Below are 27,509 nucleotides of genomic sequence, written 5' to 3' on the forward strand. Positions count from 1 at the left end.
TGTACCATTAGGGATTCTCTGACCTCTGCACACGGTCGCTCCCCAGTGTCTCTGACGACACCTGGTATCGTAGTGCTGCGATTTGTATCAGAAGTGCCTCGTTATTATTGCCTGCTGTCTGCCCTGCTTGCCGCTTTTGCCCTGTATGCATTTTGTTAATTTGCCATTGTAACTTTTCAGTGTTTGTGCGTTATCCCCAAGCGCTCGGCTGTGCTCACCCCTCCGCTGCCATTTTGTGTGTTGTTGTTGTCCTAGTAAGCCCGCCCGGCCTCCCAGCTGAGCCGCCCTCCCACAGATTACTTACAGCGCTCCATTCCCTCGAAGCGCTGTGACTCTCTTCGCTTTCGAGCTGAATGGTCGCTCCCCAGTGTCCCTGACGACACCTGGTATCGTAGTGCTGCGATTTGTATCAGAAGTGCCTCGTTATTATTGCCTGCTGTCTGCCCTGCTTGCCGCTTTTGCCCTGTATGCATTTTGTTAATTTGCCATTGTAACTTTTCAGTGTTTGTGCGTTATCCCCAAGCGCTCGGCTGTGCTCACCCCTCCGCTGCCATTTTGTGTGTTGTTGTTGTCCTAGTAAGCCCGCCCGGCCTCCCAGCTGAGCCGCCCTCCCACAGATTACTTACAGCGCTCCATTCCCTCGAAGCGCTGTGACTCTCTTCGCTTTCGAGCTGAATGGTCGCTCCCCAGTGTCCCTGACGACACCTGGTATCGTAGTGCTGCGATTTGTATCAGAAGTGCCTCGTTATTATTGCCTGCTGTCTGCCCTGCTTGCCGCTTTTGCCCTGTATGCATTTTGTTAATTTGCCATTGTAACTTTTCAGTGTTTGCGCGTTATCCCCAAGCGCTCGGCTGTGCTCACCCCTCCGCTGCCATTTTGTGTGTTGTTGTTGTCCTAGTAAGCCCGCCCCGCCTCCCAGCTGAGCCGCCCTCCCACAGACTACTTACAGCGCTCCATTCCCTCGAAGCGCTGTGACTCTCTTCGCTTTCGAGCTGAATGGTCGCTCCCCAGTGTCTGACGACACCTGGTATCGTAGTGCTGCGATTTGTATCAGACGTGCCTCGTTATTATTGCCTGCTGTCTGCCCTGCTTGCCGCTTTTGCCCTGTATGCATTTTGTTAATTTGCCATTGTAACTTTTCAGTGTTTGCGCGTTATCCCCAAGCGCTCGGCTGTGCTCACCCCTCCGCTGCCATTTTGTGTGTTGTTGTTGTCCTAGTAAGCCCGCCCCGCCTCCCAGCTGAGCCGCCCTCCCACAGACTACTTACAGCGCTCCATTCCCTCGAAGCGCTGTGACTCTCTTCGCTTTCGAGCTGAATGGTCGCTCCCCAGTGTCTGACGACACCTGGTATCGTAGTGCTGCGATTTGTATCAGAAGTGCCTCGTTATTATTGCCTGCTGTCTGCCCTGCTTGCCGCTTTTGCCCTGTATGCATTTTGTTAATTTGCCATTGTAACTTTTCAGTGTTTGCGCGTTATCCCCAAGCGCTCGGCTGTGCTCACCCCTCCGCTGCCATTTTGTGTGTTGTTGTTGTCCTAGTAAGCCCGCCCCGCCTCCCAGCTGAGCCGCCCTCCCACAGACTACTTACAGCGCTCCATTCCCTCGAAGCGCTGTGACTCTCTTCGCTTTTGAGCTGAATGGTCGCTCCCCAGTGTCTCTGACGACACCTGGTATCGTAGTGCTGCGATTTGTATCAGAAGTGCCTCGTTATTATTGCCTGCTGTCTGCCCTGCTTGCCGCTTTTGCCCTGTATGCATTTTGTTAATTTGCCATTGTAACTTTTCAGTGTTTGTGCGTTATCCCCAAGCGCTCGGCTGTGCTCACCCCTCCGCTGCCATTTTGTGTGTTGTTGTTGTCCTAGTAAGCCCGCCCGGCCTCCCAGCTGAGCCGCCCTCCCACAGATTACTTACAGCGCTCCATTCCCTCGAAGCGCTGTGACTCTCTTCGCTTTCGAGCTGAATGGTCGCTCCCCAGTGTCCCTGACGACACCTGGTATCGTAGTGCTGCGATTTGTATCAGAAGTGCCTCGTTATTATTGCCTGCTGTCTGCCCTGCTTGCCGCTTTTGCCCTGTATGCATTTTGTTAATTTGCCATTGTAACTTTTCAGTGTTTGCGCGTTATCCCCAAGCGCTCGGCTGTGCTCACCCCTCCGCTGCCATTTTGTGTGTTGTTGTTGTCCTAGTAAGCCCGCCCCGCCTCCCAGCTGAGCCGCCCTCCCACAGACTACTTACAGCGCTCCATTCCCTCGAAGCGCTGTGACTCTTCGCTTTCGAGCTGAATGGTCGCTCCCCAGTGTCTGACGACACCTGGTATCGTAGTGCTGCGATTTGTATCAGACGTGCCTCGTTATTATTGCCTGCTGTCTGCCCTGCTTGCCGCTTTTGCCCTGTATGCATTTTGTTAATTTGCCATTGTAACTTTTCAGTGTTTGCGCGTTATCCCCAAGCGCTCGGCTGTGCTCACCCCTCCGCTGCCATTTTGTGTGTTGTTGTTGTCCTAGTAAGCCCGCCCCGCCTCCCAGCTGAGCCGCCCTCCCACAGACTACTTACAGCGCTCCATTCCCTCGAAGCGCTGTGACTCTCTTCGCTTTCGAGCTGAATGGTCGCTCCCCAGTGTCTGACGACACCTGGTATCGTAGTGCTGCGATTTGTATCAGAAGTGCCTCGTTATTATTGCCTGCTGTCTGCCCTGCTTGCCGCTTTTGCCCTGTATGCATTTTGTTAATTTGCCATTGTAACTTTTCAGTGTTTGCGCGTTATCCCCAAGCGCTCGGCTGTGCTCACCCCTCCGCTGCCATTTTGTGTGTTGTTGTTGTCCTAGTAAGCCCGCCCCGCCTCCCAGCTGAGCCGCCCTCCCACAGACTACTTACAGCGCTCCATTCCCTCGAAGCGCTGTGACTCTCTTCGCTTTTGAGCTGAATGGTCGCTCCCCAGTGTCTCTGACGACACCTGGTATCGTAGTGCTGCGATTTGTATCAGAAGTGCCTCGTTATTATTGCCTGCTGTCTGCCCTGCTTGCCGCTTTTGCCCTGTATGCATTTTGTTAATTTGCCATTGTAACTTTTCAGTGTTTGCGCGTTATCCCCAAGCGCTCGGCTGTGCTCACCCCTCCGCTGCCATTTTGTGTGTTGTTGTTGTCCTAGTAAGCCCGCCCCGCCTCCCAGCTGAGCCGCCCTCCCACAGACTACTTACAGCGCTCCATTCCCTCGAAGCGCTGTGACTCTCTTCGCTTTCGAGCTGAATGGTCGCTCCCCAGTGTCTGACGACACCTGGTATCGTAGTGCTGCGATTTGTATCAGAAGTGCCTCGTTATTATTGCCTGCTGTCTGCCCTGCTTGCCGCTTTTGCCCTGTATGCATTTTGTTAATTTGCCATTGTAACTTTTCAGTGTTTGCGCGTTATCCCCAAGCGCTCGGCTGTGCTCACCCCTCCGCTGCCATTTTGTGTGTTGTTGTTGTCCTAGTAAGCCCGCCCCGCCTCCCAGCTGAGCCGCCCTCCCACAGACTACTTACAGCGCTCCATTCCCTCGAAGCGCTGTGACTCTCTTCGCTTTCGAGCTGAATGGTCGCTCCCCAGTGTCTCTGACGACACCTGGTATCGTAGTGCTGCGATTTGTATCAGAAGTGCCTCGTTATTATTGCCTGCTGTCTGCCCTGCTTGCCGCTTTTGCCCTGTATGCATTTTGTTAATTTGCCATTGTAACTTTTCAGTGTTTGCGCGTTATCCCCAAGCGCTCGGCTGTGCTCACCCCTCCGCTGCCATTTTGTGTGTTGTTGTTGTCCTAGTAAGCCCGCCCCGCCTCCCAGCTGAGCCGCCCTCGCCCCTCCCCCTCCACTATCCATATATGACAGTTGTTCCCGCGTGCAGCGTTTACGCGCAGCGTTCGCGCCCCAGCCGCGCCGAAGGTGCGCCAAAGGTAAGCCCGTCTACGCCCGTCCGCACCTGGACCGCGCCCAGCGCCATACCCCCTGGCCCTCGCTTTGCCCAGCTCTCCCGCATTACCTACGATGCCACCACCCTCCTAGCCCTTAACCCCGGCCGCTCCCCCAAGTGCGCCCAAGCCGCTCCTGGACACACCCATGGACCTTTCTCATGCTACTCCTGCAAATTCAGCGGCACCGACAACAACTCCGCTACGATCACACCACAGACTCCCGACCCCAACCACCTACAATGCATCTTGCTCAACACCCGATCGGTCCACAGGCACGCCATTGACCTATGGAATCTACTAGACACCATCTCTCCGGACGTCGCCTTCCTAACAGAAACATGGATGAACGCCTCTTCCGCCCCAGACATCACCATTGCCATCCAGATTATAAGATCATACGCAAGGACCGTACCGGCCACACAGGAGGAGGAATCGCTATCGTCCATAAGAAATCCATCCACATCTCAACCAGCTCGGACGTCAATCTCGCCAACTCTGAACACCTTCACTTCCAGATCCACATCGACCCCAAGACTACACTCAGAGGCACCCTCCTTTACAGACCTCCAGGACCCCGCGCACAATTTAGTGAGGACATCACGGACTTCATCACTCCACACGCGCTCCCCTCCAAAGATTACATCCTTCTGGGAGACCTCAATTTTCACCTTGAAAAGAACAACGATCATAACTCCACCACCCTTTTGGACAACCTCGCCAACCTCGGACTTAAACAACTGGTCACTTCCCCCACCCACATCGCAGGTCACACACTCAACCCTATCTTCACCTCCAGCAATCATGTCTCCTTCAGCCACACTACGGCTCTCCTCTGGACTGACCACAGCTGCGTCCACTTTACCTACAACAAGCCCAAACCCAACATCCACCCCCAACCAACTCTGCAAAGAAACTGGAACAAAATCACCATCGACCAGATCTCCTCATCGCTTCTTCTAAACCCCCCAGCCCACTCCTCAAACCCCGACCAAGCCGCCACCAACCTCACCCTATGGTTATCCAACAGCGCCGACATCCTAGCACCACTGAAAAAACGACAAATAAAACTTGGCAGCAAGAAAGCCTCCTGGTTCAACGATGATCTTAAGAAATCCAAGAAACTCTGCCGCTCCCTTGAGAAGGCCTGGAAAAAAGACCCAACCACCAGCACCAAGGACGCCTTCAAAAACGCCACTCGCACACACCACCAACTGATCCGAAAGGCCAAGAAAACCGCCTTCAAGGACCGACTAGATAGCAACGCCTACAACAGCAAAGAACTTTTCAACATCGTCAAGGAATTCACCAATCCCTCAGCCAACTCCAACGACATCACCCCCTCTCAAGCCCTCTGCGACTCCCTAGCCTCATTCTTCCACAACAAAATTGCAGACATCCACAACAGCTTTGATAACCAACCCGGAGACCAACCCACCCAACCATCTGCTGGACCTTCACCACCCTCGAACATCCTTAATGACTGAAACCCAATCTCCACTGAGGACACTATCCGCCTGATGAACTCCATCCACTCAGGATCCCCCACAGACCCATGCCCTCACCACATCTTCAACAAAGCAGACTCCATCATAGCACCGCACCTCCGAGACGTCATCAACTGCTCCCTCAACTCCGCCACCTTCCCGGAAAGCTGGAAACACGCTGAACTCAGCGCCCTTCTGAAAAAACCCACAGCGGACCCCACCGAACTCAAAAACTACCGTCCCATTTCGCTCCTTCCATTCCCGGCCAAAGTCATCGAGAAAGCTGTCAACAACCAGCTCGCCGCCTTCCTCGAGGCCAACCATTCCCTCGACTCCTCACAGTCCGGCTTCCGAGCCAAACACAGCACTGAAACCGCCCTCATCGCAGCAACAGACGACATTCGAACTTTACTGGACAATGGAGACACAGTCGCCCTCATCCTCCTCGACCTCTCCGCAGCCTTCGACACAGTCTGCCATAGCACCCTTCTACAGCGCCTCAGAAACATTGGAATCCAAGGAAAAGCACTAGAATGGATCACCTCGTTCCTCACCGGAAGAACCCAGAGAGTCCGCCTTCCACCATTCAAGTCAGAGGCCACTGAAGTCATCTGCGGCGTGCCACAAGGATCTTCACTCAGCCCCACCCTTTTCAACGTATACATGAGCCCCCTCGCGGCCATCGCACGTCAACACAACCTCAACATCATCTCCTACGCGGATGACACTCAACTGATCCTATCACTCACCAATGACCCTAGCACCGCCAAAACTAACCTAGACGAAGGAATGAAAGAAGTAGCCGAATGGATGAAACATAGCCGTCTGAAACTGAACTCAGATAAAACAGAAGTCCTCATCCTAGGCACCTCCCCCTCCGCCTGGGATGACTCTTGGTGGCCAGAGGCCCTTGGAAAAGCACCCATCCCGACGGACCACGCACGGAACCTGGGCGTCATCCTGGATTCCTCACTCTCGATGAACAGACAAGTCAACGCCGTCTCTTCATCCTGCTTCAACATTCTTCGCATGCTCAAAAAAACATTTCGTTGGATCCCCACCGAAACTAGGAAAACGGTCACCCACGCCCTGGTCACGAGCCGACTGGACTATGGAAACACCCTCTACGCCGGTACTACCGCTAAACTCCAGAAAAAACTCCAACGAATCCAAAACGCCTCAGCCAGGCTCATATTAGACATCCCGCGTAAAGAACATATCTCTGGTCACCTGAAAAACCTCCACTGGCTTCCCGTCAATAAGAGGATCACTTTCCGGCTCCTAACCCACGCACACAAAGCACTCTACGAAATCGGACCAGAATGCCTCAACACACGACTGTCCTTCTACTCCCCCTCCCGCCAGCGACGATCATCCAACCAAGCCCTTGCCACAGTACCTCGCATCAACAAAACCACCATGGGAGGTAGATCCTTCTCCTACCTGGCAGCTAAAACCTGGAACTCCCTTCCCACTTACCTTCGCCTTACTCAGAATCACCTAGCATTCAGGAAGCAACTTAAAACGTGGATATTTGACAAGTAATTCCCCACCCCTCCTCAAGCGCCTTGAGACCCTCTGGGTATGTAGCGCCATATATAAATTCTTTGACTTGACTTGACTTGCTACACTGTGAGAATATCACTGCAGTCCTGGAGCTGTGAGAGTCACGCTGCAGTCCTGGAGCTGTGTGAATCACACTGCAGCCCTGGAGCTGTGGGAGTCACGCTGCAGTCCTGGAGCTGAGCGAATCATACTGCAGTCCTGGAGCTGTGAGAGTCACACTGCAGCCCTGGAGCTGTGAGAGTCACACTGCAGTCCTGGAGTGTGAGAGGCACACTCCAGTCCTAGAGCTGTGTGAGTCACGCTGCAGTCCTGGAGCTGTATGAATCACACTGCAGCCCTGGAGCTGTGGGACTCACGCTGCAGTCCTGGAGCTGTGAGAGTCACGCTGCAGTCCTGGAGCTGAGCGAATCATACTGCAGTCCTGGAGCTGTGGGAGTCACACTGCAGCCCTGGAGCTGTGGGAGTCACACTGCAGTCCTGGAGTGTGAGAGTCACACTCCAGTCCTGGACCTGTGTGAGTCACGCTGCAGTCCTGGAGCTGTGGGACTCACGCTGCAGTCCTGGAGCTGTGAGTGTCACGCTGCAGTCCTGGAGCTGTGGGAGTCACACTGCAGTCCTGGAGTGTGAGAGTCACACTCCAGTCCTGGACCTGTGTGAGTCACGCTGCAGTCCTGGAGCTGTGTGAATCACACTGCAGCCCTGGAGCTGTGGGAGTCACGCTGCAGTCCTGGAGCTGAGCGAATCATACTGCAGTCCTGGAGCTGTGAGAGTCACACTGCAGCCCTGGAGCTGTGAGAGTCACACTGCAGTCCTGGAGTGTGAGAGGCACACTCCAGTCCTAGAGCTGTGTGAGTCACGCTGCAGTCCTGGAGCTGTATGAATCACACTGCAGCCCTGGAGCTGTGGGACTCACGCTGCAGTCCTGGAGCTGTGAGAGTCACGCTGCAGTCCTGGAGCTGAGCGAATCATACTGCAGTCCTGGAGCTGTGGGAGTCACACTGCAGCCCTGGAGCTGTGGGAGTCACACTGCAGTCCTGGAGTGTGAGAGTCACACTCCAGTCCTGGACCTGTGTGAGTCACGCTGCAGTCCTGGAGCTGTGGGACTCACGCTGCAGTCCTGGAGCTGTGAGAGTCACGCTGCAGTCCTGGAGCTGTGGGAGTCACACTGCAGTCCTGGAGTGTGAGAGTCACACTCCAGTCCTGGACCTGTGTGAGTCACGCTGCAGTCCTGGAGCTGTGTGAATCACACTGCAGCCCTGGAGCTGTGGGAGTCACGCTGCAGTCCTGGAGCTGAGCGAATCATACTGCAGTCCTGGAGCTGTGAGAGTCACACTGCAGCCCTGGAGCTGTGAGAGTCACACTGCAGTCCTGGAGTGTGAGAGTCACACTCCAGTCCTGGACCTGTGTGAGTCACGCTGCAGTCCTGGAGCTGTATGAATCACACTGCAGCCCTGGAGCTGTGGGACTCACGCTGCAGTCCTCGAGCTGTGAGAGTCACACTGCAGTCCTCGAGCTGTGAGAGTCACACTGCATTACTGGAGCTGTGAGAGTCACGCTGCAGTCCTGGAGCTGTGGGAGTCACACTGCAGTCCAGGAGTGTGAGAGTCACACTCCAGTCCTGGACCTGTGTGAGTCACGCTGCAGTCCTGGAGCTGTGTGAATCACACTGCAGCCCTGGAGCTGTGGGAGTCACGCTGCAGTCCTGGAGCTGAGCGAATCATACTGCAGTCCTGGAGCTGTGAGAGTCACACTGCAGCCCTGGAGCTGTGAGAGTCACACTGCAGTCCTGGAGTGTGAGAGGCACACTCCAGTCCTAGAGCTGTGTGAGTCACGCTGCAGTCCTGGAGCTGTATGAATCACACTGCAGCCCTGGAGCTGTGCGACTCACGCTGAAGTCCTGGAGCTGTGAGAGTCACGCTGCAGTCCTGGAGCTGAGCGAATCATACTGCAGTCCTGGAGCTGTGGGAGTCACACTGCAGCCCTGGAGCTGTGGGAGTCACACTGCAGTCCTGGAGTGTGAGAGTCACACTCCAGTCCTGGACCTGTGTGAGTCACGCTGCAGTCCTGGAGCTGTGGGACTCACGCTGCAGTCCTGGAGCTGTGGGACTCACGCTGCAGTCCTGGAGCTGTGAGAGTCACGCTGCAGTCCTGGAGCTGAGCGAATCATACTGCAGTCCTGGAGCTGTGGGAGTCACACTGCAGCCCTGGAGCTGTGGGAGTCACACTCCAGTCCTGGACCTGTGTGAGTCACGCTGCAGTCCTGGAGCTGTGGGACTCACGCTGCAGTCCTGGAGCTGTGAGAGTCACGCTGCAGTCCTGGAGCTGTGGGAGTCACACTGCAGTCCTGGAGTGTGAGAGTCACACTCCAGTCCTGGACCTGTGTGAGTCACGCTGCAGTCCTGGAGCTGTGTGAATCACACTGCAGCCCTGGAGCTGTGGGAGTCACGCTGCAGTCCTGGAGCTGAGCGAATCATACTGCAGTCCTGGAGCTGTGAGAGTCACACTGCAGCCCTGTAGCTGTGAGAGTCACACTGCAGTCCTGGAGTGTGAGAGTCACACTCCAGTCCTGGACCTGTGTGAGTCACGCTGCAGTCCTGGAGCTGTATGAATCACACTGCAGCCCTGGAGCTGTGGGACTCACGCTGCAGTCCTCGAGCTGTGAGAGTCACACTGCAGTCCTCGAGCTGTGAGAGTCACACTGCATTACTGGAGCTGTGAGAGTCACGCTGCAGTCCTGGAGCTGTGGGAGTCACACTGCAGTCCTGGAGTGTGAGAGTCACACTCCAGTCCTGGACCTGTGTGAGTCACGCTGCAGTCCTGGAGCTGTGTGAATCACACTGCAGCCCTGGAGCTGTGGGAGTCACGCTGCAGTCCTGGAGCTGAGCGAATCATACTGCAGTCCTGGAGCTGTGAGAGTCACACTGCAGCCCTGGAGCTGTGGGAGTCACACTGCAGTCCTGGAGTGTGAGAGTCACACTCCAGTCCTAGAGCTGTGTGAGTCACGCTGCAGTCCTGGAGCTGTATGAATCACACTGCAGCCCTGGAGCTGTGGGAGTCACGCTGCAGTCCTGGAGCTGTGAGAGTCGCAGTTCAGTCCTAGAGCTATAAACACTGCAGTCCTGGAGCTGTGAGAGTCACACTGCAGTCCTGGAGCTGTGGGAGTCACGCTGCAGTCCTGGAGCTGTGGGAGTCTCACTGCAGTCCTGGAGCTGTGAGAGTCACACTACAGTCCTGGAGCTGAGCGAATCATACTGCAGTCCTGGAGCTGTGAGAGTCACACTGCAGCCCTGGAGCTATGAGAGTCACACTGCAGTCCTGGAGTGTGAGAGGCACACTCCAGTCCTAGAGCTGTGTGAGTCACGCTGCAGTCCTGGAGCTGTATGAATCACACTGCAGCCCTGGAGCTGTGGGACTCACGCTGCAGTCCTGGAGCTGTGAGAGTCACGCTGCAGTCCTGGAGCTGAGCGAATCATACTGCAGTCCTGGAGCTGTGGGAGTCACACTGCAGCCCTGGAGCTGTGGGAGTCACACTGCAGTCCTGGAGTGTGAGAGTCACACTCCAGTCCTGGACCTGTGTGAGTCACGCTGCAGTCCTGGAGCTGTGGGACTCACGCTGCAGTCCTGGAGCTGTGAGAGTCACGCTGCAGTCCTGGAGCTGTGGGAGTCACACTGCAGTCCTGGAGTGTGAGAGTCACACTCCAGTCCTGGACCTGTGTGAGTCACGCTGCAGTCCTGGAGCTGTGTGAATCACACTGCAGCCCTGGAGCTGTGGGAGTCACGCTGCAGTCCTGGAGCTGAGCGAATCATACTGCAGTCCTGGAGCTGTGAGAGTCACACTGCAGCCCTGGAGCTGTGAGAGTCACACTGCAGTCCTGGAGTGTGAGAGTCACACTCCAGTCCTGGACCTGTGTGAGTCACGCTGCAGTCCTGGAGCTGTATGAATCACACTGCAGCCCTGGAGCTGTGGGACTCACGCTGCAGTCCTCGAGCTGTGAGAGTCACACTGCAGTCCTCGAGCTGTGAGAGTCACACTGCATTACTGGAGCTGTGAGAGTCACGCTGCAGTCCTGGAGCTGTGGGAGTCACACTGCAGTCCTGGAGTGTGAGAGTCACACTCCAGTCCTGGACCTGTGTGAGTCACGCTGCAGTCCTGGAGCTGTGTGAATCACACTGCAGCCCTGGAGCTGTGGGAGTCACGCTGCAGTCCTGGAGCTGAGCGAATCATACTGCAGTCCTGGAGCTGTGAGAGTCACACTGCAGCCCTGGAGCTGTGAGAGTCACACTGCAGTCCTGGAGCTGTGTGAATCACACTGCAGCCCTGGAGCTGTGGGAGTCACACTGCAGTCCTCGAGCTGTGAGAGTCACACTGCAGTCCTGGAGCTGTGAGAGTCACGCTGCAGTCCTGGAGCTGTGGGAGTCACACTGCAGTCCTGGAGTGTGAGAGTCACACTCCAGTCCTGGACCTGTGTGAGTCACGCTGCAGTCCTGGAGCTGTGTGAATCACACTGCAGCCCTGGAGCTGTGGGAGTCACGCTGCAGTCCTGGAGCTGAGCGAATCATACTGCAGTCCTGGAGCTGTGAGAGTCACACTGCAGCCCTGGAGCTGTGAGAGTCACACTGCAGTCCTGGAGTGTGAGAGGCAGACTCCAGTCCTAGAGCTGTGTGAGTCACGCTGCAGTCCTGGAGCTGTATGAATCACACTGCAGCCCTGGAGCTGTGGGACTCACGCTGCAGTCCTGGAGCTGTGAGAGTCACGCTGCAGTCCTGGAGCTGTATGAATCACACTGCAGCCCTGGAGCTGTGGGACTCACGCTGCAGTCCTGGAGCTGTGAGAGTCACGCTGCAGTCCTGGAGCTGAGCGAATCATACTGCAGTCCTGGAGCTGTGGGAGTCACACTGCAGCCCTGGAGCTGTGGGAGTCACACTGCAGTCCTGGAGTGTGAGAGTCACACTCCAGTCCTGGACCTGTGTGAGTCACGCTGCAGTCCTGGAGCTGTGGGACTCACGCTGCAGTCCTGGAGCTGTGAGTGTCACGCTGCAGTCCTGGAGCTGTGGGAGTCACACTGCAGTCCTGGAGTGTGAGAGTCACACTCCAGTCCTGGTCCTGTGTGAGTCACGCTGCAGTCCTGGAGCTGTGTGAATCACACTGCAGCCCTGGAGCTGTGGGAGTCACGCTGCAGTCCTGGAGCTGAGCGAATCATACTGCAGTCCTGGAGCTGTGAGAGTCACACTGCAGCCCTGGAGCTGTGAGAGTCACACTGCAGTCCTGGAGTGTGAGAGGCACACTCCAGTCCTAGAGCTGTGTGAGTCACGCTGCAGTCCTGGAGCTGTATGAATCACACTGCAGCCCTGGAGCTGTGGGACTCACGCTGCAGTCCTGGAGCTGTGAGAGTCACGCTGCAGTCCTGGAGCTGAGCGAATCATACTGCAGTCCTGGAGCTGTGGGAGTCACACTGCAGCCCTGGAGCTGTGGGAGTCACACTGCAGTCCTGGAGTGTGAGAGTCACACTCCAGTCCTGGACCTGTGTGAGTCACGCTGCAGTCCTGGAGCTGTGGGACTCACGCTGCAGTCCTGGAGCTGTGAGAGTCACGCTGCAGTCCTGGAGCTGTGGGAGTCACACTGCAGTCCTGGAGTGTGAGAGTCACACTCCAGTCCTGGACCTGTGTGAGTCACGCTGCAGTCCTGGAGCTGTGTGAATCACACTGCAGCCCTGGAGCTGTGGGAGTCACGCTGCAGTCCTGGAGCTGAGCGAATCATACTGCAGTCCTGGAGCTGTGAGAGTCACACTGCAGCCCTGGAGCTGTGAGAGTCACACTGCAGTCCTGGAGTGTGAGAGTCACACTCCAGTCCTGGACCTGTGTGAGTCACGCTGCAGTCCTGGAGCTGTATGAATCACACTGCAGCCCTGGAGCTGTGGGACTCACGCTGCAGTCCTCGAGCTGTGAGAGTCACACTGCAGTCCTCGAGCTGTGAGAGTCACACTGCATTACTGGAGCTGTGAGAGTCACGCTGCAGTCCTGGAGCTGTGGGAGTCACACTGCAGTCCTGGAGTGTGAGAGTCACACTCCAGTCCTGGACCTGTGTGAGTCACGCTGCAGTCCTGGAGCTGTGTGAATCACACTGCAGCCCTGGAGCTGTGGGAGTCACGCTGCAGTCCTGGAGCTGAGCGAATCATACTGCAGTCCTGGAGCTGTGAGAGTCACACTGCAGCCCTGGAGCTGTGAGAGTCACACTGCAGTCCTGGAGTGTGAGAGGCACACTCCAGTCCTAGAGCTGTGTGAGTCACGCTGCAGTCCTGGAGCTGTATGAATCACACTGCAGCCCTGGAGCTGTGGGACTCACGCTGCAGTCCTGGAGCTGTGAGAGTCACGCTGCAGTCCTGGAGCTGAGCGAATCATACTGCAGTCCTGGAGCTGTGGGAGTCACACTGCAGCCCTGGAGCTGTGGGAGTCACACTGCAGTCCTGGAGTGTGAGAGTCACACTCCAGTCCTGGACCTGTGTGAGTCACGCTGCAGTCCTGGAGCTGTGGGACTCACGCTGCAGTCCTGGAGCTGTGAGTGTCACGCTGCAGTCCTGGAGCTGTGGGAGTCACACTGCAGTCCTGGAGTGTGAGAGTCACACTCCAGTCCTGGACCTGTGTGAGTCACGCTGCAGTCCTGGAGCTGTGTGAATCACACTGCAGCCCTGGAGCTGTGGGAGTCACGCTGCAGTCCTGGAGCTGAGCGAATCATACTGCAGTCCTGGAGCTGTGAGAGTCACACTGCAGCCCTGGAGCTGTGAGAGTCACACTGCAGTCCTGGAGTGTGAGAGGCACACTCCAGTCCTAGAGCTGTGTGAGTCACGCTGCAGTCCTGGAGCTGTATGAATCACACTGCAGCCCTGGAGCTGTGGGACTCACGCTGCAGTCCTGGAGCTGTGAGAGTCACGCTGCAGTCCTGGAGCTGAGCGAATCATACTGCAGTCCTGGAGCTGTGGGAGTCACACTGCAGCCCTGGAGCTGTGGGAGTCACACTCCAGTCCTGGACCTGTGTGAGTCACGCTGCAGTCCTGGAGCTGTGGGACTCACGCTGCAGTCCTGGAGCTGTGAGAGTCACGCTGCAGTCCTGGAGCTGTGGGAGTCACACTGCAGTCCTGGAGTGTGAGAGTCACACTCCAGTCCTGGACCTGTGTGAGTCACGCTGCAGTCCTGGAGCTGTGTGAATCACACTGCAGCCCTGGAGCTGTGGGAGTCACGCTGCAGTCCTGGAGCTGAGCGAATCATACTGCAGTCCTGGAGCTGTGAGAGTCACACTGCAGCCCTGTAGCTGTGAGAGTCACACTGCAGTCCTGGAGTGTGAGAGTCACACTCCAGTCCTGGACCTGTGTGAGTCACGCTGCAGTCCTGGAGCTGTATGAATCACACTGCAGCCCTGGAGCTGTGGGACTCACGCTGCAGTCCTCGAGCTGTGAGAGTCACACTGCAGTCCTCGAGCTGTGAGAGTCACACTGCATTACTGGAGCTGTGAGAGTCACGCTGCAGTCCTGGAGCTGTGGGAGTCACACTGCAGTCCTGGAGTGTGAGAGTCACACTCCAGTCCTGGACCTGTGTGAGTCACGCTGCAGTCCTGGAGCTGTGTGAATCACACTGCAGCCCTGGAGCTGTGGGAGTCACGCTGCAGTCCTGGAGCTGAGCGAATCATACTGCAGTCCTGGAGCTGTGAGAGTCACACTGCAGCCCTGGAGCTGTGGGAGTCACACTGCAGTCCTGGAGTGTGAGAGTCACACTCCAGTCCTAGAGCTGTGTGAGTCACGCTGCAGTCCTGGAGCTGTATGAATCACACTGCAGCCCTGGAGCTGTGGGAGTCACGCTGCAGTCCTGGAGCTGTGAGAGTCGCAGTTCAGTCCTAGAGCTATAAACACTGCAGTCCTGGAGCTGTGAGAGTCACACTGCAGTCCTGGAGCTGTGGGAGTCACGCTGCAGTCCTGGAGCTGTGGGAGTCTCACTGCAGTCCTGGAGCTGTGAGAGTCACACTACAGTCCTGGAGCTGAGCGAATCATACTGCAGTCCTGGAGCTGTGAGAGTCACACTGCAGCCCTGGAGCTGTGAGAGTCACACTGCAGTCCTGGAGTGTGAGAGGCACACTCCAGTCCTAGAGCTGTGTGAGTCACGCTGCAGTCCTGGAGCTGTATGAATCACACTGCAGCCCTGGAGCTGTGGGACTCACGCTGCAGTCCTGGAGCTGTGAGAGTCACGCTGCAGTCCTGGAGCTGAGCGAATCATACTGCAGTCCTGGAGCTGTGGGAGTCACACTGCAGCCCTGGAGCTGTGGGAGTCACACTGCAGTCCTGGAGTGTGAGAGTCACACTCCAGTCCTGGACCTGTGTGAGTCACGCTGCAGTCCTGGAGCTGTGGGACTCACGCTGCAGTCCTGGAGCTGTGAGAGTCACGCTGCAGTCCTGGAGCTGTGGGAGTCACACTGCAGTCCTGGAGTGTGAGAGTCACACTCCAGTCCTGGACCTGTGTGAGTCACGCTGCAGTCCTGGAGCTGTGTGAATCACACTGCAGCCCTGGAGCTGTGGGAGTCACGCTGCAGTCCTGGAGCTGAGCGAATCATACTGCAGTCCTGGAGCTGTGAGAGTCACACTGCAGCCCTGGAGCTGTGAGAGTCACACTGCAGTCCTGGAGTGTGAGAGTCACACTCCAGTCCTGGACCTGTGTGAGTCACGCTGCAGTCCTGGAGCTGTATGAATCACACTGCAGCCCTGGAGCTGTGGGACTCACGCTGCAGTCCTCGAGCTGTGAGAGTCACACTGCAGTCCTCGAGCTGTGAGAGTCACACTGCATTACTGGAGCTGTGAGAGTCACGCTGCAGTCCTGGAGCTGTGGGAGTCACACTGCAGTCCTGGAGTGTGAGAGTCACACTCCAGTCCTGGACCTGTGTGAGTCACGCTGCAGTCCTGGAGCTGTGTGAATCACACTGCAGCCCTGGAGCTGTGGGAGTCACGCTGCAGTCCTGGAGCTGAGCGAATCATACTGCAGTCCTGGAGCTGTGAGAGTCACACTGCAGCCCTGGAGCTGTGAGAGTCACACTGCAGTCCTGGAGCTGTGTGAATCACACTGCAGCCCTGGAGCTGTGGGAGTCACACTGCAGTCCTCGAGCTGTGAGAGTCACACTGCAGTCCTGGAGCTGTGAGAGTCACGCTGCAGTCCTGGAGCTGTGGGAGTCACACTGCAGTCCTGGAGTGTGAGAGTCACACTCCAGTCCTGGACCTGTGTGAGTCACGCTGCAGTCCTGGAGCTGTGTGAATCACACTGCAGCCCTGGAGCTGTGGGAGTCACGCTGCAGTCCTGGAGCTGAGCGAATCATACTGCAGTCCTGGAGCTGTGAGAGTCACACTGCAGCCCTGGAGCTGTGAGAGTCACACTGCAGTCCTGGAGTGTGAGAGGCACACTCCAGTCCTAGAGCTGTGTGAGTCACGCTGCAGTCCTGGAGCTGTATGAATCACACTGCAGCCCTGGAGCTGTGGGACTCACGCTGCAGTCCTGGAGCTGTGAGAGTCACGCTGCAGTCCTGGAGCTGAGCGAATCATACTGCAGTCCTGGAGCTGTGGGAGTCACACTGCAGCCCTGGAGCTGTGGGAGTCACACTCCAGTCCTGGACCTGTGTGAGTCACGCTGCAGTCCTGGAGCTGTGGGACTCACGCTGCAGTCCTGGAGCTGTGAGAGTCACGCTGCAGTCCTGGAGCTGTGGGAGTCACACTGCAGTCCTGGAGTGTGAGAGTCACACTCCAGTCCTGGACCTGTGTGAGTCACGCTGCAGTCCTGGAGCTGTGTGAATCACACTGCAGCCCTGGAGCTGTGGGAGTCACGCTGCAGTCCTGGAGCTGAGCGAATCATACTGCAGTCCTGGAGCTGTGAGAGTCACACTGCAGCCCTGTAGCTGTGAGAGTCACACTGCAGTCCTGGAGTGTGAGAGTCACACTCCAGTCCTGGACCTGTGTGAGTCACGCTGCAGTCCTGGAGCTGTATGAATCACACTGCAGCCCTGGAGCTGTGGGACTCACGCTGCAGTCTTCGAGCTGTGAGAGTCACACTGCAGTCCTCGAGCTGTGAGAGTCACACTGCATTACTGGAGCTGTGAGAGTCACGCTGCAGTCCTGGAGCTGTGGGAGTCACACTGCAGTCCTGGAGTGTGAGAGTCACACTCCAGTCCTGGACCTGTGTGAGTCACGCTGCAGTCCTGGAGCTGTGTGAATCACACTGCAGCCCTGGAGCTGTGGGAGTCACGCTGCAGTCCTGGAGCTGAGCGAATCATACTGCAGTCCTGGAGCTGTGAGAGTCACACTGCAGCCCTGGAGCTGTGGGAGTCACACTGCAGTCCTGGAGTGTGAGAGTCACACTCCAGTCCTAGAGCTGTGTGAGTCACGCTGCAGTCCTGGAGCTGTATGAATCACACTGCAGCCCTGGAGCTGTGGGAGTCACGCTGCAGTCCTGGAGCTGTGAGAGTCGCAGTTCAGTCCTAGAGCTATAAACACTGCAGTCCTGGAGCTGTGAGAGTCACACTGCAGTCCTGGAGCTGTGGGAGTCACGCTGCAGTCCTGGAGCTGTGGGAGTCTCACTGCAGTCCTGGAGCTGTGAGAGTCACACTACAGTCCTGGAGCTGAGCGAATCATACTGTAGTCCTGGAGCTGTGAGAGTCACACTGCAGCCCTGGAGCTGTGGGAGTCACTGCAGTCCTGGAGTGTGAGAGTCACACTCCAGTCCTGAAGCTGTGTGAGTCACGCTGCAGTCCTGGAGCTGTATAAATCACACTGCAGCCCTGGAGCTGTGGGACTCACGCTGCAGTCATGGAGCTGTGAGAGTCGCATTTCAGTCCTGTAGCTATGAACACTGCAGTCCTGGAGCTGTGAGAGTCACACTGCAGTCCTGGAGCTGTGAGAGTCACACTGCAGTCCTGGAGCTGTGAGAGTCACACCTCAGTCCTGGAGCTGTGAGAGTCACACTGCAGTCCTGGAGCTGTGAGAGTCACACCTCAGTCCTGGAGCTGTGAGAGTCAAGCTGCAGTCCTGGAGCGGATAGTCACACTGCAGTCCTAGTGACACTGTAGGCCTGGAGCTGTGTGAGTCACGCTGCAGTCCTGGAGCTGTATAAATCACACTGCAGCCCTGGAGCTGTGGGACTCACGCTGCAGTCATGGAGCTGTGAGAGTCGCATTTCAGTCCTGTAGCTATGAACACTGCAGTCCTGGAGCTGTGAGAGTCACACTGCAGTCCTGGAGCTGTGAGAGTCACACTGCAGTCCTGGAGCTGTGAGAGTCACACCTTAGTCCTGGAGCTGTGAGAGTCACACTGCAGTCCTGGAGCTGTGAGAGTCAAGCTGCAGTCCTGGAGCGGATAGTCACACTGCAGTCCTAGTGACACTGTAGGCCTGGAGCTGTGAGAGTCACACTCCAGTCCTGGGGCTGTTAACACTGCAGTCCTGGAGCTGTGAACACTGCAGTCCTAGAGCGGTCGGATGGAGTTGTCTTGACCTTCGACCGCCCGCCTGTCCATCGTTACACGTTCGTAGTGACGTTTCTGTGTTAAGTGTTGTGCACGTGTATAGAGCTGCCTTGAAGCGCTTACGGATCTGGGCGCCCATTATGGACTGGAGTCAGAGGGATCATGTTACCCGCGAGGGGATCCTGGCACTGAGACGAGTATTATGTTTGTTTAGTGGCGAGTCGTTTTGGATGTGATAATCTCTGTGCGTGCCCCCTAATCCACCCATCCTGAAGACCTCTGTGCGCAGCCTGCCCTCGGTTCCATGTGGGCGGGACGCCAGCCCATGCCTACCTGCCCCATCCGCGCGGCCTTATGTGCACTAAGTGCTCGACTCTCACTCGGGCGTAGCGCCAAGTGTCAGACTCTGGCGGCTGTAGGCGCTCTCTGAGCAGTGCCCCGCGTCTCCCATTGCACCGGGCCTTGGCCCGGCCCGGCCCTCGGTGGTCCCGTGGTGGGCAGGACGCGGCCTGTCCGCGCCTCTCTGGGCATTCCTCACGACTCTAGGGCACAGTTGAAGCGCCTAGCGCCCGAGTGATGTCTCACCCCTCCTCTGAGTGGGAACCCGATCCCGGGCGGCTTCTCCTTCACACGGCTGCCAAGTCGTGCCACGCCGTTGGCAGGAAAAGTGAGACGAAACCCAAGCCAAGCTCTGAACACTGCCGCCCCTTGTGTGCCCCTGTGGCACCCACGCGCTCCCCGCAGGGCACCCTTGTGTTGTGCGGCGGCAGCCGCGTGCCTCTCATGCAGCTGTTTGTATTGCATTCTACTGTGGCATTTGTGTAGCGCTGCGTACTCCGCCGAGGAGGCAGGGGCTCTTAGCGCTCTGCAGCACGCGGAGCGCGTGGCTGGCACAGTGGGTATGGGCTGTGCCTTGTGTGGGGATGGATGGTGTTACCGTGGAGCGTGGGTGACCAGAGAGGCGCTTTGAGTGTGTTTTGAATTGATTCCCCCATCCTTGTCCCCTTCACCGTCTCACCGCTGCTGACACACCCACACAACCATCATCTGCGCGAGGCAGCCAGGCTACGGGGATGTAGGTGCCCCTTCGGCCGGACTGAGAACAGAAACCGGCCCTGGCAAACTGCTCAGCTGCCCCCCCTGGGGTCAGGGGGAGTTCAGGTGAGCAGTTTGCGACGGCCGGTTTTGGGCGATTTTGTTACCGAGGGCCGACATTGCCGACCCCCGGTAACAAAAACGGCCCCCCAGGGGCCCAAAACCGGCCCCCACCCTAGCGGCCTACCGGGGAAACGCCCGGTGCCCGCTATGGCCAGTCCGGCCCTGATGGCCTTTGTGTTCAGGGGCAGTCCCTGCTAAGCCAGGGGCTGACCAGTGAACACAAAAGCACCCCCCCCCCCCCAAAGGCCTCATTTAATTTATTAGCATCGGCAAGGGCGCCAAATGTGTCTCCGCCCAGGGCGCAGGTTTAACAACCCGTGGTGGCTCTTTAGAAGGCCCGCGTCCCCTCCAGGGGTGTCCGGCCACAGCGTGTTGTAGTTGCACTTATATAGCGCTTTATTTCCCCGACCTGGCTCTATACTGTGGCCTCGCATTGTAGGAGAGCGCGTGGCCTGTATGGACTGTGTTTATTTATTTATTTTATTTATTTATGCATTTTTATATAGCGCGGACTTTACCCGAAGGCGTCAGAGCGCTGTGTGAATACTTGAGGGCCAGGGCAGGGTTGTGCTCTTGCGATGATTTGTCGCTGCACGCAGGCGTGACTTGCACAGTAATGGGGTGAGGTGTAGGCACTCGGTGCCAGATGTGCGCTGTTCACACAGAGCAGACGTTTCTCTGTCCAAATCAAGGGTACTCATTCTTTCGACCTCAGGAAGATGAAAGGCTGAGTACCGCACCTGAGAGGTTAGTCCGTGACCACGTGGTCAAATATAATATACACCCCTGCCGTGGACGTCTTTCACTGAGCCGGCAGGGCCTGCACCCCCAGCGCTGACCTCAAGGGCTGGTGTCTCTGGGCGGTGCCTGCTTGGACCACCCCCAGTGACAGGAGGGAGTACGTGCCCGTGAAGAGGCCCTCACTATGTCTGATTGCCCACCAGGGCCAGAGAAATGCCGCAGTGTCTGCAGAATGTAAAGTCAGCTGTAGTGTCTCCGAAGGGCATAGTGTCTGATGAGCAGAACTGGAGAAAGCCGCAGAGTCTCAAGACTGTAAGGACAGATGTAGTGTCTCTGCAGGGCATAATGTCTGATGAGATGGGCCAGAGAGATGCCGCAGTGTCTATAGAGTGTAAGGACAGGTATAGTATCAGAGGAGGGCATAGTGTCTGATGAGCAGGGCTAGATAAAGCCCCAGTGTCTCTAGAATGTGAAGACAGCTGCAGTGTCTCTGCAGGGCATAGTGTCTGATGAGCAGAACTGGAGAAAGCCGCAGAGTCTCAAGACTGTAAGGACAGATGTAGTGTCTCTGCAGGGCATAGTGTCTGATGGGCAGGGCCAGAGAGATGCCGCAGCGTCTATAGAATGTAAGGATAGGTATAGTATCAGAGGAGGGCATAGTGTCTGATGAGCAGGGCTAGATAAAGCCCCAATGTCTGCAGACTGTAAGGACAGATGTAGTGTCACTGAAGGGCATAGTGTCTGATGGGCAGGGAAAGCCCCAATGTCTGCAGACTGTAAGGACAGATGTAGTGTCACTGAAGGGCATAGTGTCTGATGGGCAGGGCCAGAGAAAGCCCCAATGTCTGCAGACTGTAAGGACAGCTGTAGTATCAGAGGAGGGCATAGAGTCTGATGGGCAGGGCCAGAGAAAGCCCCAATGTCTGCAGACTGTAAGGACAGCTGTAGTATCAGAGGAGGGCATAGAGTCTGATGGGCAGGGCCAGAGAAAGCCCCAATGTCTGCAGACTGTAAGGACAGCTGTAGTATCAGAGGAGGGCATAGAGTCTGATGGGCAGGGCCAGAGAAAGCCCCAATGTCTGCAGACTGTAAGGACAGCTGTAGTATCAGAGGAGAACATAGTGTCTGATGGGCAGGGCCAGAGAAAGCCCCAATGTCAGCAGACTGTAAGGACAGCTGTAGTATCAGAGGAGGGCATAGTGTCTGATGGGCAGGGCCAGGGAAAGCCCCAATGTCTGCAGACTGTAAGGACAGCTGTAGTATCAGAGGAGGGCATAGTGTCTGATGGGCAGGGCCAGGGAAAGCCCCAATGTCTGCAGACTGTAAGGACAGCTGTAGTATCAGAGGAGGGCATAGAGTCTGATGGGCAGGGCCAAAGAAAGCCCCAATGTCTGCAGAGTGTAAGGACAGATGTAGTGTCACTGAAGGGCATAGTGTCTGATGGGCAGGGCCAGAGAAAGCCCCAATGTCTGCAGACTGTAAGGACAGCTGTAGTATCAGAGGAGGGCATAGTGTCTGATGGGCAGGGCCAGAGAAAGCCCCAATGTCTGCAGACTGTAAGGACAGCTGTAGTATCAGAGGAGGGCATAGAGTCTGATGGGCAGGGCCAAAGAAAGCCCCAATGTCCGCAGAGTTTAAGGACAGATGTAGTGTCACTGAAGGGCATAGTGTCTGATGGGCAGGGCCAGAGAAAGCCCCAATGTCTGCAGACTGTAAGGACAGCTGTAGTATCAGAGGAGGGCATAGTGTCTGATGGGCAGGGCCAGAGAAAGCCCCAATGTCTGCAGACTGTAAGGACAGCTGTAGTATCAGAGGAGGGCATAGAGTCTGATGGGCAGGGCCAGAGAAAGCCCCAATGTCCGCAGACTGTAAGGACAGCTGTAGTATCAGAGGAGGGCATAGAGTCTGATGGGCAGGGCCAGAGAAAGCCCCAATGTCTGCAGACTGTAAGGACAGCTGTAGTATCAGAGGAGGGCATAGAGTCTGATGGGCAGGGCCAGAGAAAGCCCCAATGTCTGCAGACTGTAAGGACAGCTGTAGTATCAGAGGAGGGCATAGTGTCTGATGGGCAGGGCCAGAGAAAGCCCCAATGTCTGCAGACTGTAAGGACAGCTGTAGTATCAGAGGAGGGCATAGAGTCTGATGGGCAGGGCCAAAGAAAGCCCCAATGTCCGCAGAGTTTAAGGACAGATGTAGTGTCACTGAAGGGCATAGTGTCTGATGGGCAGGGCCAGAGAAAGCCCCAATGTCTGCAGACTGTAAGGACAGCTGTAGTATCAGAGGAGGGCATAGTGTCTGATGGGCAGGGCCAGAGAAAGCCCCAATGTCTGCAGACTGTAAGGACAGCTGTAGTATCAGAGGAGGGCATAGAGTCTGATGGGCAGGGCCAGAGAAAGCCCCAATGTCTGCAGACTGTAAGGACAGCTGTAGTATCAGAGGAGGGCATAGAGTCTGATGGGCAGGGCCAGAGAAAGCCCCAATGTCTGCAGACTGTAAGGACAGCTGTAGTGTCTCTGCAGGGCATAGAGTCTGATGGGCAGGGCCAGAGAAAATATTACCAGCATGACAGCAGCATTGTGATTGGTCTGAGCGGCCTGGTTTGCTGCTTAGAAAGTGCCTGGGAGCCTGGAACTATTCTCCACCCGGCTGTACAGCACAGCAGGGTGGAGAAATGCGAAGTGCGCATGTCAGTCTGGCCGCCCTAAGACTGCCGGCTAAACCGCCATGCACACTTATTGTGCCCACCACTCCTCCCTGCTCGTCGCGACAGCCCTGCCCTAGTCCTTCTCATTTTGCAAAGGAAGAAAGATGCTTTCCTTAAGTTGAATAGAGACTCTATGCTAAAAAATAAAATGATGATAACATTGTGTTCGTATCATTGTATTTTTCCTTTCTGCGCGGCTCAGAGAGCGGTGGGGCGACGCTCGTCCGCCTTAACAGAGGAGCCGCCGCTGGCACCCTCCCTGTGTGTTAGATTGTGTCCCCTTGCCAGGCTCACATTTTGATGGCAGTGCTCGTCATACTACTGATCACACTGCGTGCCCCTGTTCTCCCGCCACGTTTCTTGTATGTTTCTTGAGTGCCTGTATTTGTGCTGAGCCTGATTCCTGCACATTCACTTGAACCTTCAACCCAGTGCTTCATCATAGCATAAGCCCTGGTGCTCCAGGATGCAGATGTTGGTCATTGCATTGACCCTGTCCTGCTCTGAACCCCAAAAAACACACTCTTGAAGGGCTAATGAATGAACCAGACCTGTCTCCTGAAGCTGGCTTAGGTGCACCGTCCTGGGTTCAGCTTGGCATGCGACTGACTCTTTCTCCTACATTGGTTCTTTTCGCCTCATGTGTCTGTGTGTCTGCTCAGCCTGGTGCCTGCCATCCTGCTCTGCTTATCGCCAGATGTGGAACCCTCTGCTCCAGTAACACCAGCTTGCACTTGTCTTTCAGGTTCTCCAAACCAGCACCAATGTTTCTGGACGATTCCTTCCGGAAGTGGGCCAGGATCCGGGACTTCGTCCCTCCTTTTGGGATCAAAGGACAAGGTAAGATGGCTGTGAGGCATCATCAGCCCATCTCTTGATAGCATTTATCCTACAGTTGTTAGGGCCTCATGGCCATTGGCTCACAGTGCAGCCATTGAGAGCCTGGACCTGCAGACGGAATATCCCATTCTTCACCAATAGTCCACGTTTCATGGGTTGTATCAGGACATGAGCCTACTTCTCATTGGTCAAGACAGTAGCAGGGTCCTCACTGGTCAGTGCCACGCGGCACAGCATGTTTAGCTCACATATTCCTGGATTTATACGATCCCTTTCAGCTGTAGTTGCAAATCTTATGGCTTGGTTTTACTTGGACTCTACCCCTGTTGCAAGGGGATGTCAGATGAATTATTACTGGAATTGAGAGAACTCTTTATTAATACATCATTGTTTGTATCGATTAGCCATCCATTGTCTCCTTGCAAATCATCTGCATTGAACCATAACAAGTATTCTTGTTCATGTGATAGGTGCAGCAGACGTTCCATTCATGCAGGAAGCTTTCAGCTTTACGCATGCGGATCCCACTGGCAACTTTAACTTACGCAAGATTAGGATATTCTATCACGGGGAAGAGGGCGTACTCATTGAATCCCCCTCCAGTCGCCTTTAACCGAAGCAGATGCAGGGGTGGAAAAAAGAAAGCGACACTTGAAACAGGTGTTGGTCACTACATTTGCACCTGCCCTCCCCACTCCCAAAAACTCTGCCTATAGGAGTAGCTCTTTTATAATAACGATCAATCATATCCAGAGGGTAATAACACTTTTTGATGGAACAGAAACTACAGGAGACCCTATGGCCCTGATCCTTTTGGATGCAGAGAAGGCCTTTGATAGGGTCTCCTGGCAGTTTCTCTGGAAAGCAATGGCGATGATGGGATTTCGAAACAAGTTTATTCAGGCGATACAAAAAATGTATAATAATCCTAGGGCTGTCGTATCTATCAATGGAAGTCTTACTAAGGAAATCGCCATCTCCAGGGGAACACGTCAGGGGTGCCCTTGCTCGCCATTGCTCTTTGCAATATATATAGATTCCTTTATTCGTTATTTGGAGAAAAATAATCATATAACCCCCATTATATCACAGGGGTATACAACAAAAACATTAGCATACGCCGATGATATTGCTATAGTTACCGCTGACCCTATAGTAGCAATGTTGATCATTGAAGCCGAGGCTAGGAAATTTGGTCTTGTCTCTGGCTACGCGCTAAATCAAGGAAAGACACAAATTGTTTTAAATCAAAAAATTGGGATGGATGACCCTAGGGTGGTGAAGGGAGCGACATACCTGGGTGTCACAATCTCTTCAAAGCTAGAGGAAGTAGTGGACATAAATCTTAAGCCAATGCTGAACACGATACAAAAGGATCTACGACGGTTAGACAATCTTCACCTGTCCATCATTGGAAGAGCAAATGCAATTAAAATGGTGTACTTTCCTAAAATATTATACTTATTCAGGGCAATTTGCCTAGAGTTCTCTAATCAGTGGTTTACAACAATGGAACGTACCTTTTCTAGATTTATATGGTCATACGCTCAACCCCGTCGAGCATATAAATATCTTACCCTTCCTAAGGACAGAGGTGGGTTAGCACTTCCCAATTTAAGGAGATATTACTGGTCATGTGTATTACTTTACAGTAAGGAATTATTGCAAGGGGGGAACAACACAGAGCTACATACCGCTTCAATCTTTCAGCTATTGGTGGGGAATTCCTGCTATGGCTACTTTTGGAGACAAATACATGACAATTACCACAAAAAGGTCAAATTCAAGACTCTCTATGGCTGTTTTAAGGTATGGAAGGCGGTAAAAAAAGTACTAGGCATAGGACGATTCTCATATTACACTCCGGTACTAAACAACCCAACTCTTCCACCAATAATCTTTAAAGATAATTGCATTAACAAATGGTATAATTTAGGAATTACACAACTTGGGGATTTTTATACCAATCAGGGGATTAAATCGTTTGAAGTTCTGAAGGGAGAATTTGGTTTAGACTGGCGGGATTTTTTTAAATATCTCCAAATTAGGGACTTCCTAACTCACAAATCTGGAGCAAGGACACTCTGGGAACAATCTACTGTAGTGGAGACAATTATACATTCAAGGAAACAGTCAATAGGTGGAGTGTATGTGTTATTGCTGGACAGGTTCCCGGATGATCTAGATAAAACGGCAATGAGGTGGCAAGGCAAACTCGAGATTTCTAAAGAAGGATTTTTGTACTCCTATCAGCTAGCTCAAACTATTCTTATTTCGACTAGACTCCAGGCACAATTTTATAAAACCTGTTTTTTTCTTTACTATACACCCGATAAAATTGCAAAATGGGGAACCAGTAATGGGACTTGTTGCCCGAGATGCAATCTATTTAAGGCAGATTCCATCCATATCTTTGCCTCTTGCCCGGTGTTAATACCTTTGATACAAAGTATAGAGAGGTTTCTAACTTCAGTTCTTCACAGAAAGGTTGCCTTGTCACCAGAGGTAATGGTACTTGGGGTGGAGGATCCAGATAATCTTGAGAGCGGCCACGATTTTATATTTGTTGCTATGGCTGTTTGGCGGCTATGCCTAGCCTCGGCTTGGCTAGACCCGCTACCACCTACTTTCCAACAGTGGCTAGCTAGGCTCTTAGCTGTGCATAATATCGAGACAGCTATTTATAAGCGTAAAGGCAGACGGCGACGTGAAAGGGGTATGAAAATCTGGACTCCTCTCACACACTGGCGAGCTCTACAAAACTGATTTATTATCGATACTGTAATGTATTCATGCTACTGTTTTAATTGGTTTTTTCGTGATGCTGTGAATATATTTTATTTTGTAAATTCTCTATAATGTATATTTTTGTCAAACACAACGAAAAGTTCATGATGTTAATGAACAGAAAGTCTGCCTGTCCGGGGGGGGGATAAATATGTAAAAATCAATAAAAACATTTAAAAAAAAAAAAAAGCAAATCATCTGCATTGAACCATAACAAGTATTCTTGTTCATGTGATAGGTGCAGCAGACGTTCCATTCATGCAGGAAGCTTTCAGCTTTACGCATGCGGATCCCACTGGCAACTTTAACTTACGCAAGATTAGGATATTCTATCACGGGGAAGAGGGCGTACTCATTGAATCCCCCTCCAGTCGCCTTTAACCGAAGCAGATGCAGGGGTGGAAAAAAGAAAGCGACACTTGAAACAGGTGTTGGTCACTACATTTGCACCTGCCCTCCCCACTCCCAAAAACTCTGCCTATAGGAGTAGCTCTTTTATAATTGGGCTTGATGTGAACCACAAACAAACCTATGTGCTATACTAGGTTGACCCTGGAGGTGCACCTCGCCATGCGACTGACCCTTCCTCGCTGCGTGGACCATCCCGAGGAACCAGAAGGGTGGGGATTTCACTGGTTTTGTAACGAGCAGCCTACTTCTGCCAGCGCTGGACCATGTTCGCAGGTCTCGTAAGGCTGTCGGCATGCGTCAGGATGCTATAGTAGGAGTAAAATGGAAGACAGCGCGAGTCTTTGTCGTGGCCAGAAACCACTGTGGCTTGGATTTCTGAAACACAAAAGACCTGTCTCTGC

General features: G+C 54.5%; 1 protein-coding gene across 1 annotated transcript in view; it reads left to right on the forward strand.

The window, feature by feature from the left end:
- LOC147667570 (CMP-N-acetylneuraminate-beta-1,4-galactoside alpha-2,3-sialyltransferase-like) overlaps positions 1-23,910 on the forward strand; it is a gene marked incomplete at its 3' end in the record, with an annotated part of 272,337 nt that extends 248,427 nt beyond the window's left edge. Inside the window, exon 5 of the mRNA XM_086948813.1 lies at positions 23,816-23,910. Coding sequence (XP_086804939.1) covers positions 23,816-23,910 — 95 coding nt within the window. The remainder of the gene's footprint in view (positions 1-23,815) is intronic.
- Positions 23,911-27,509: the final 3,599 nt, after the last annotated feature.

Source organism: Lissotriton vulgaris, unplaced genomic scaffold, assembly GCF_964263255.1.
Source record: "Lissotriton vulgaris unplaced genomic scaffold, aLisVul1.2 SCAFFOLD_2634, whole genome shotgun sequence".
Taxonomy (NCBI): Eukaryota; Metazoa; Chordata; class Amphibia; order Caudata; family Salamandridae; genus Lissotriton; species Lissotriton vulgaris.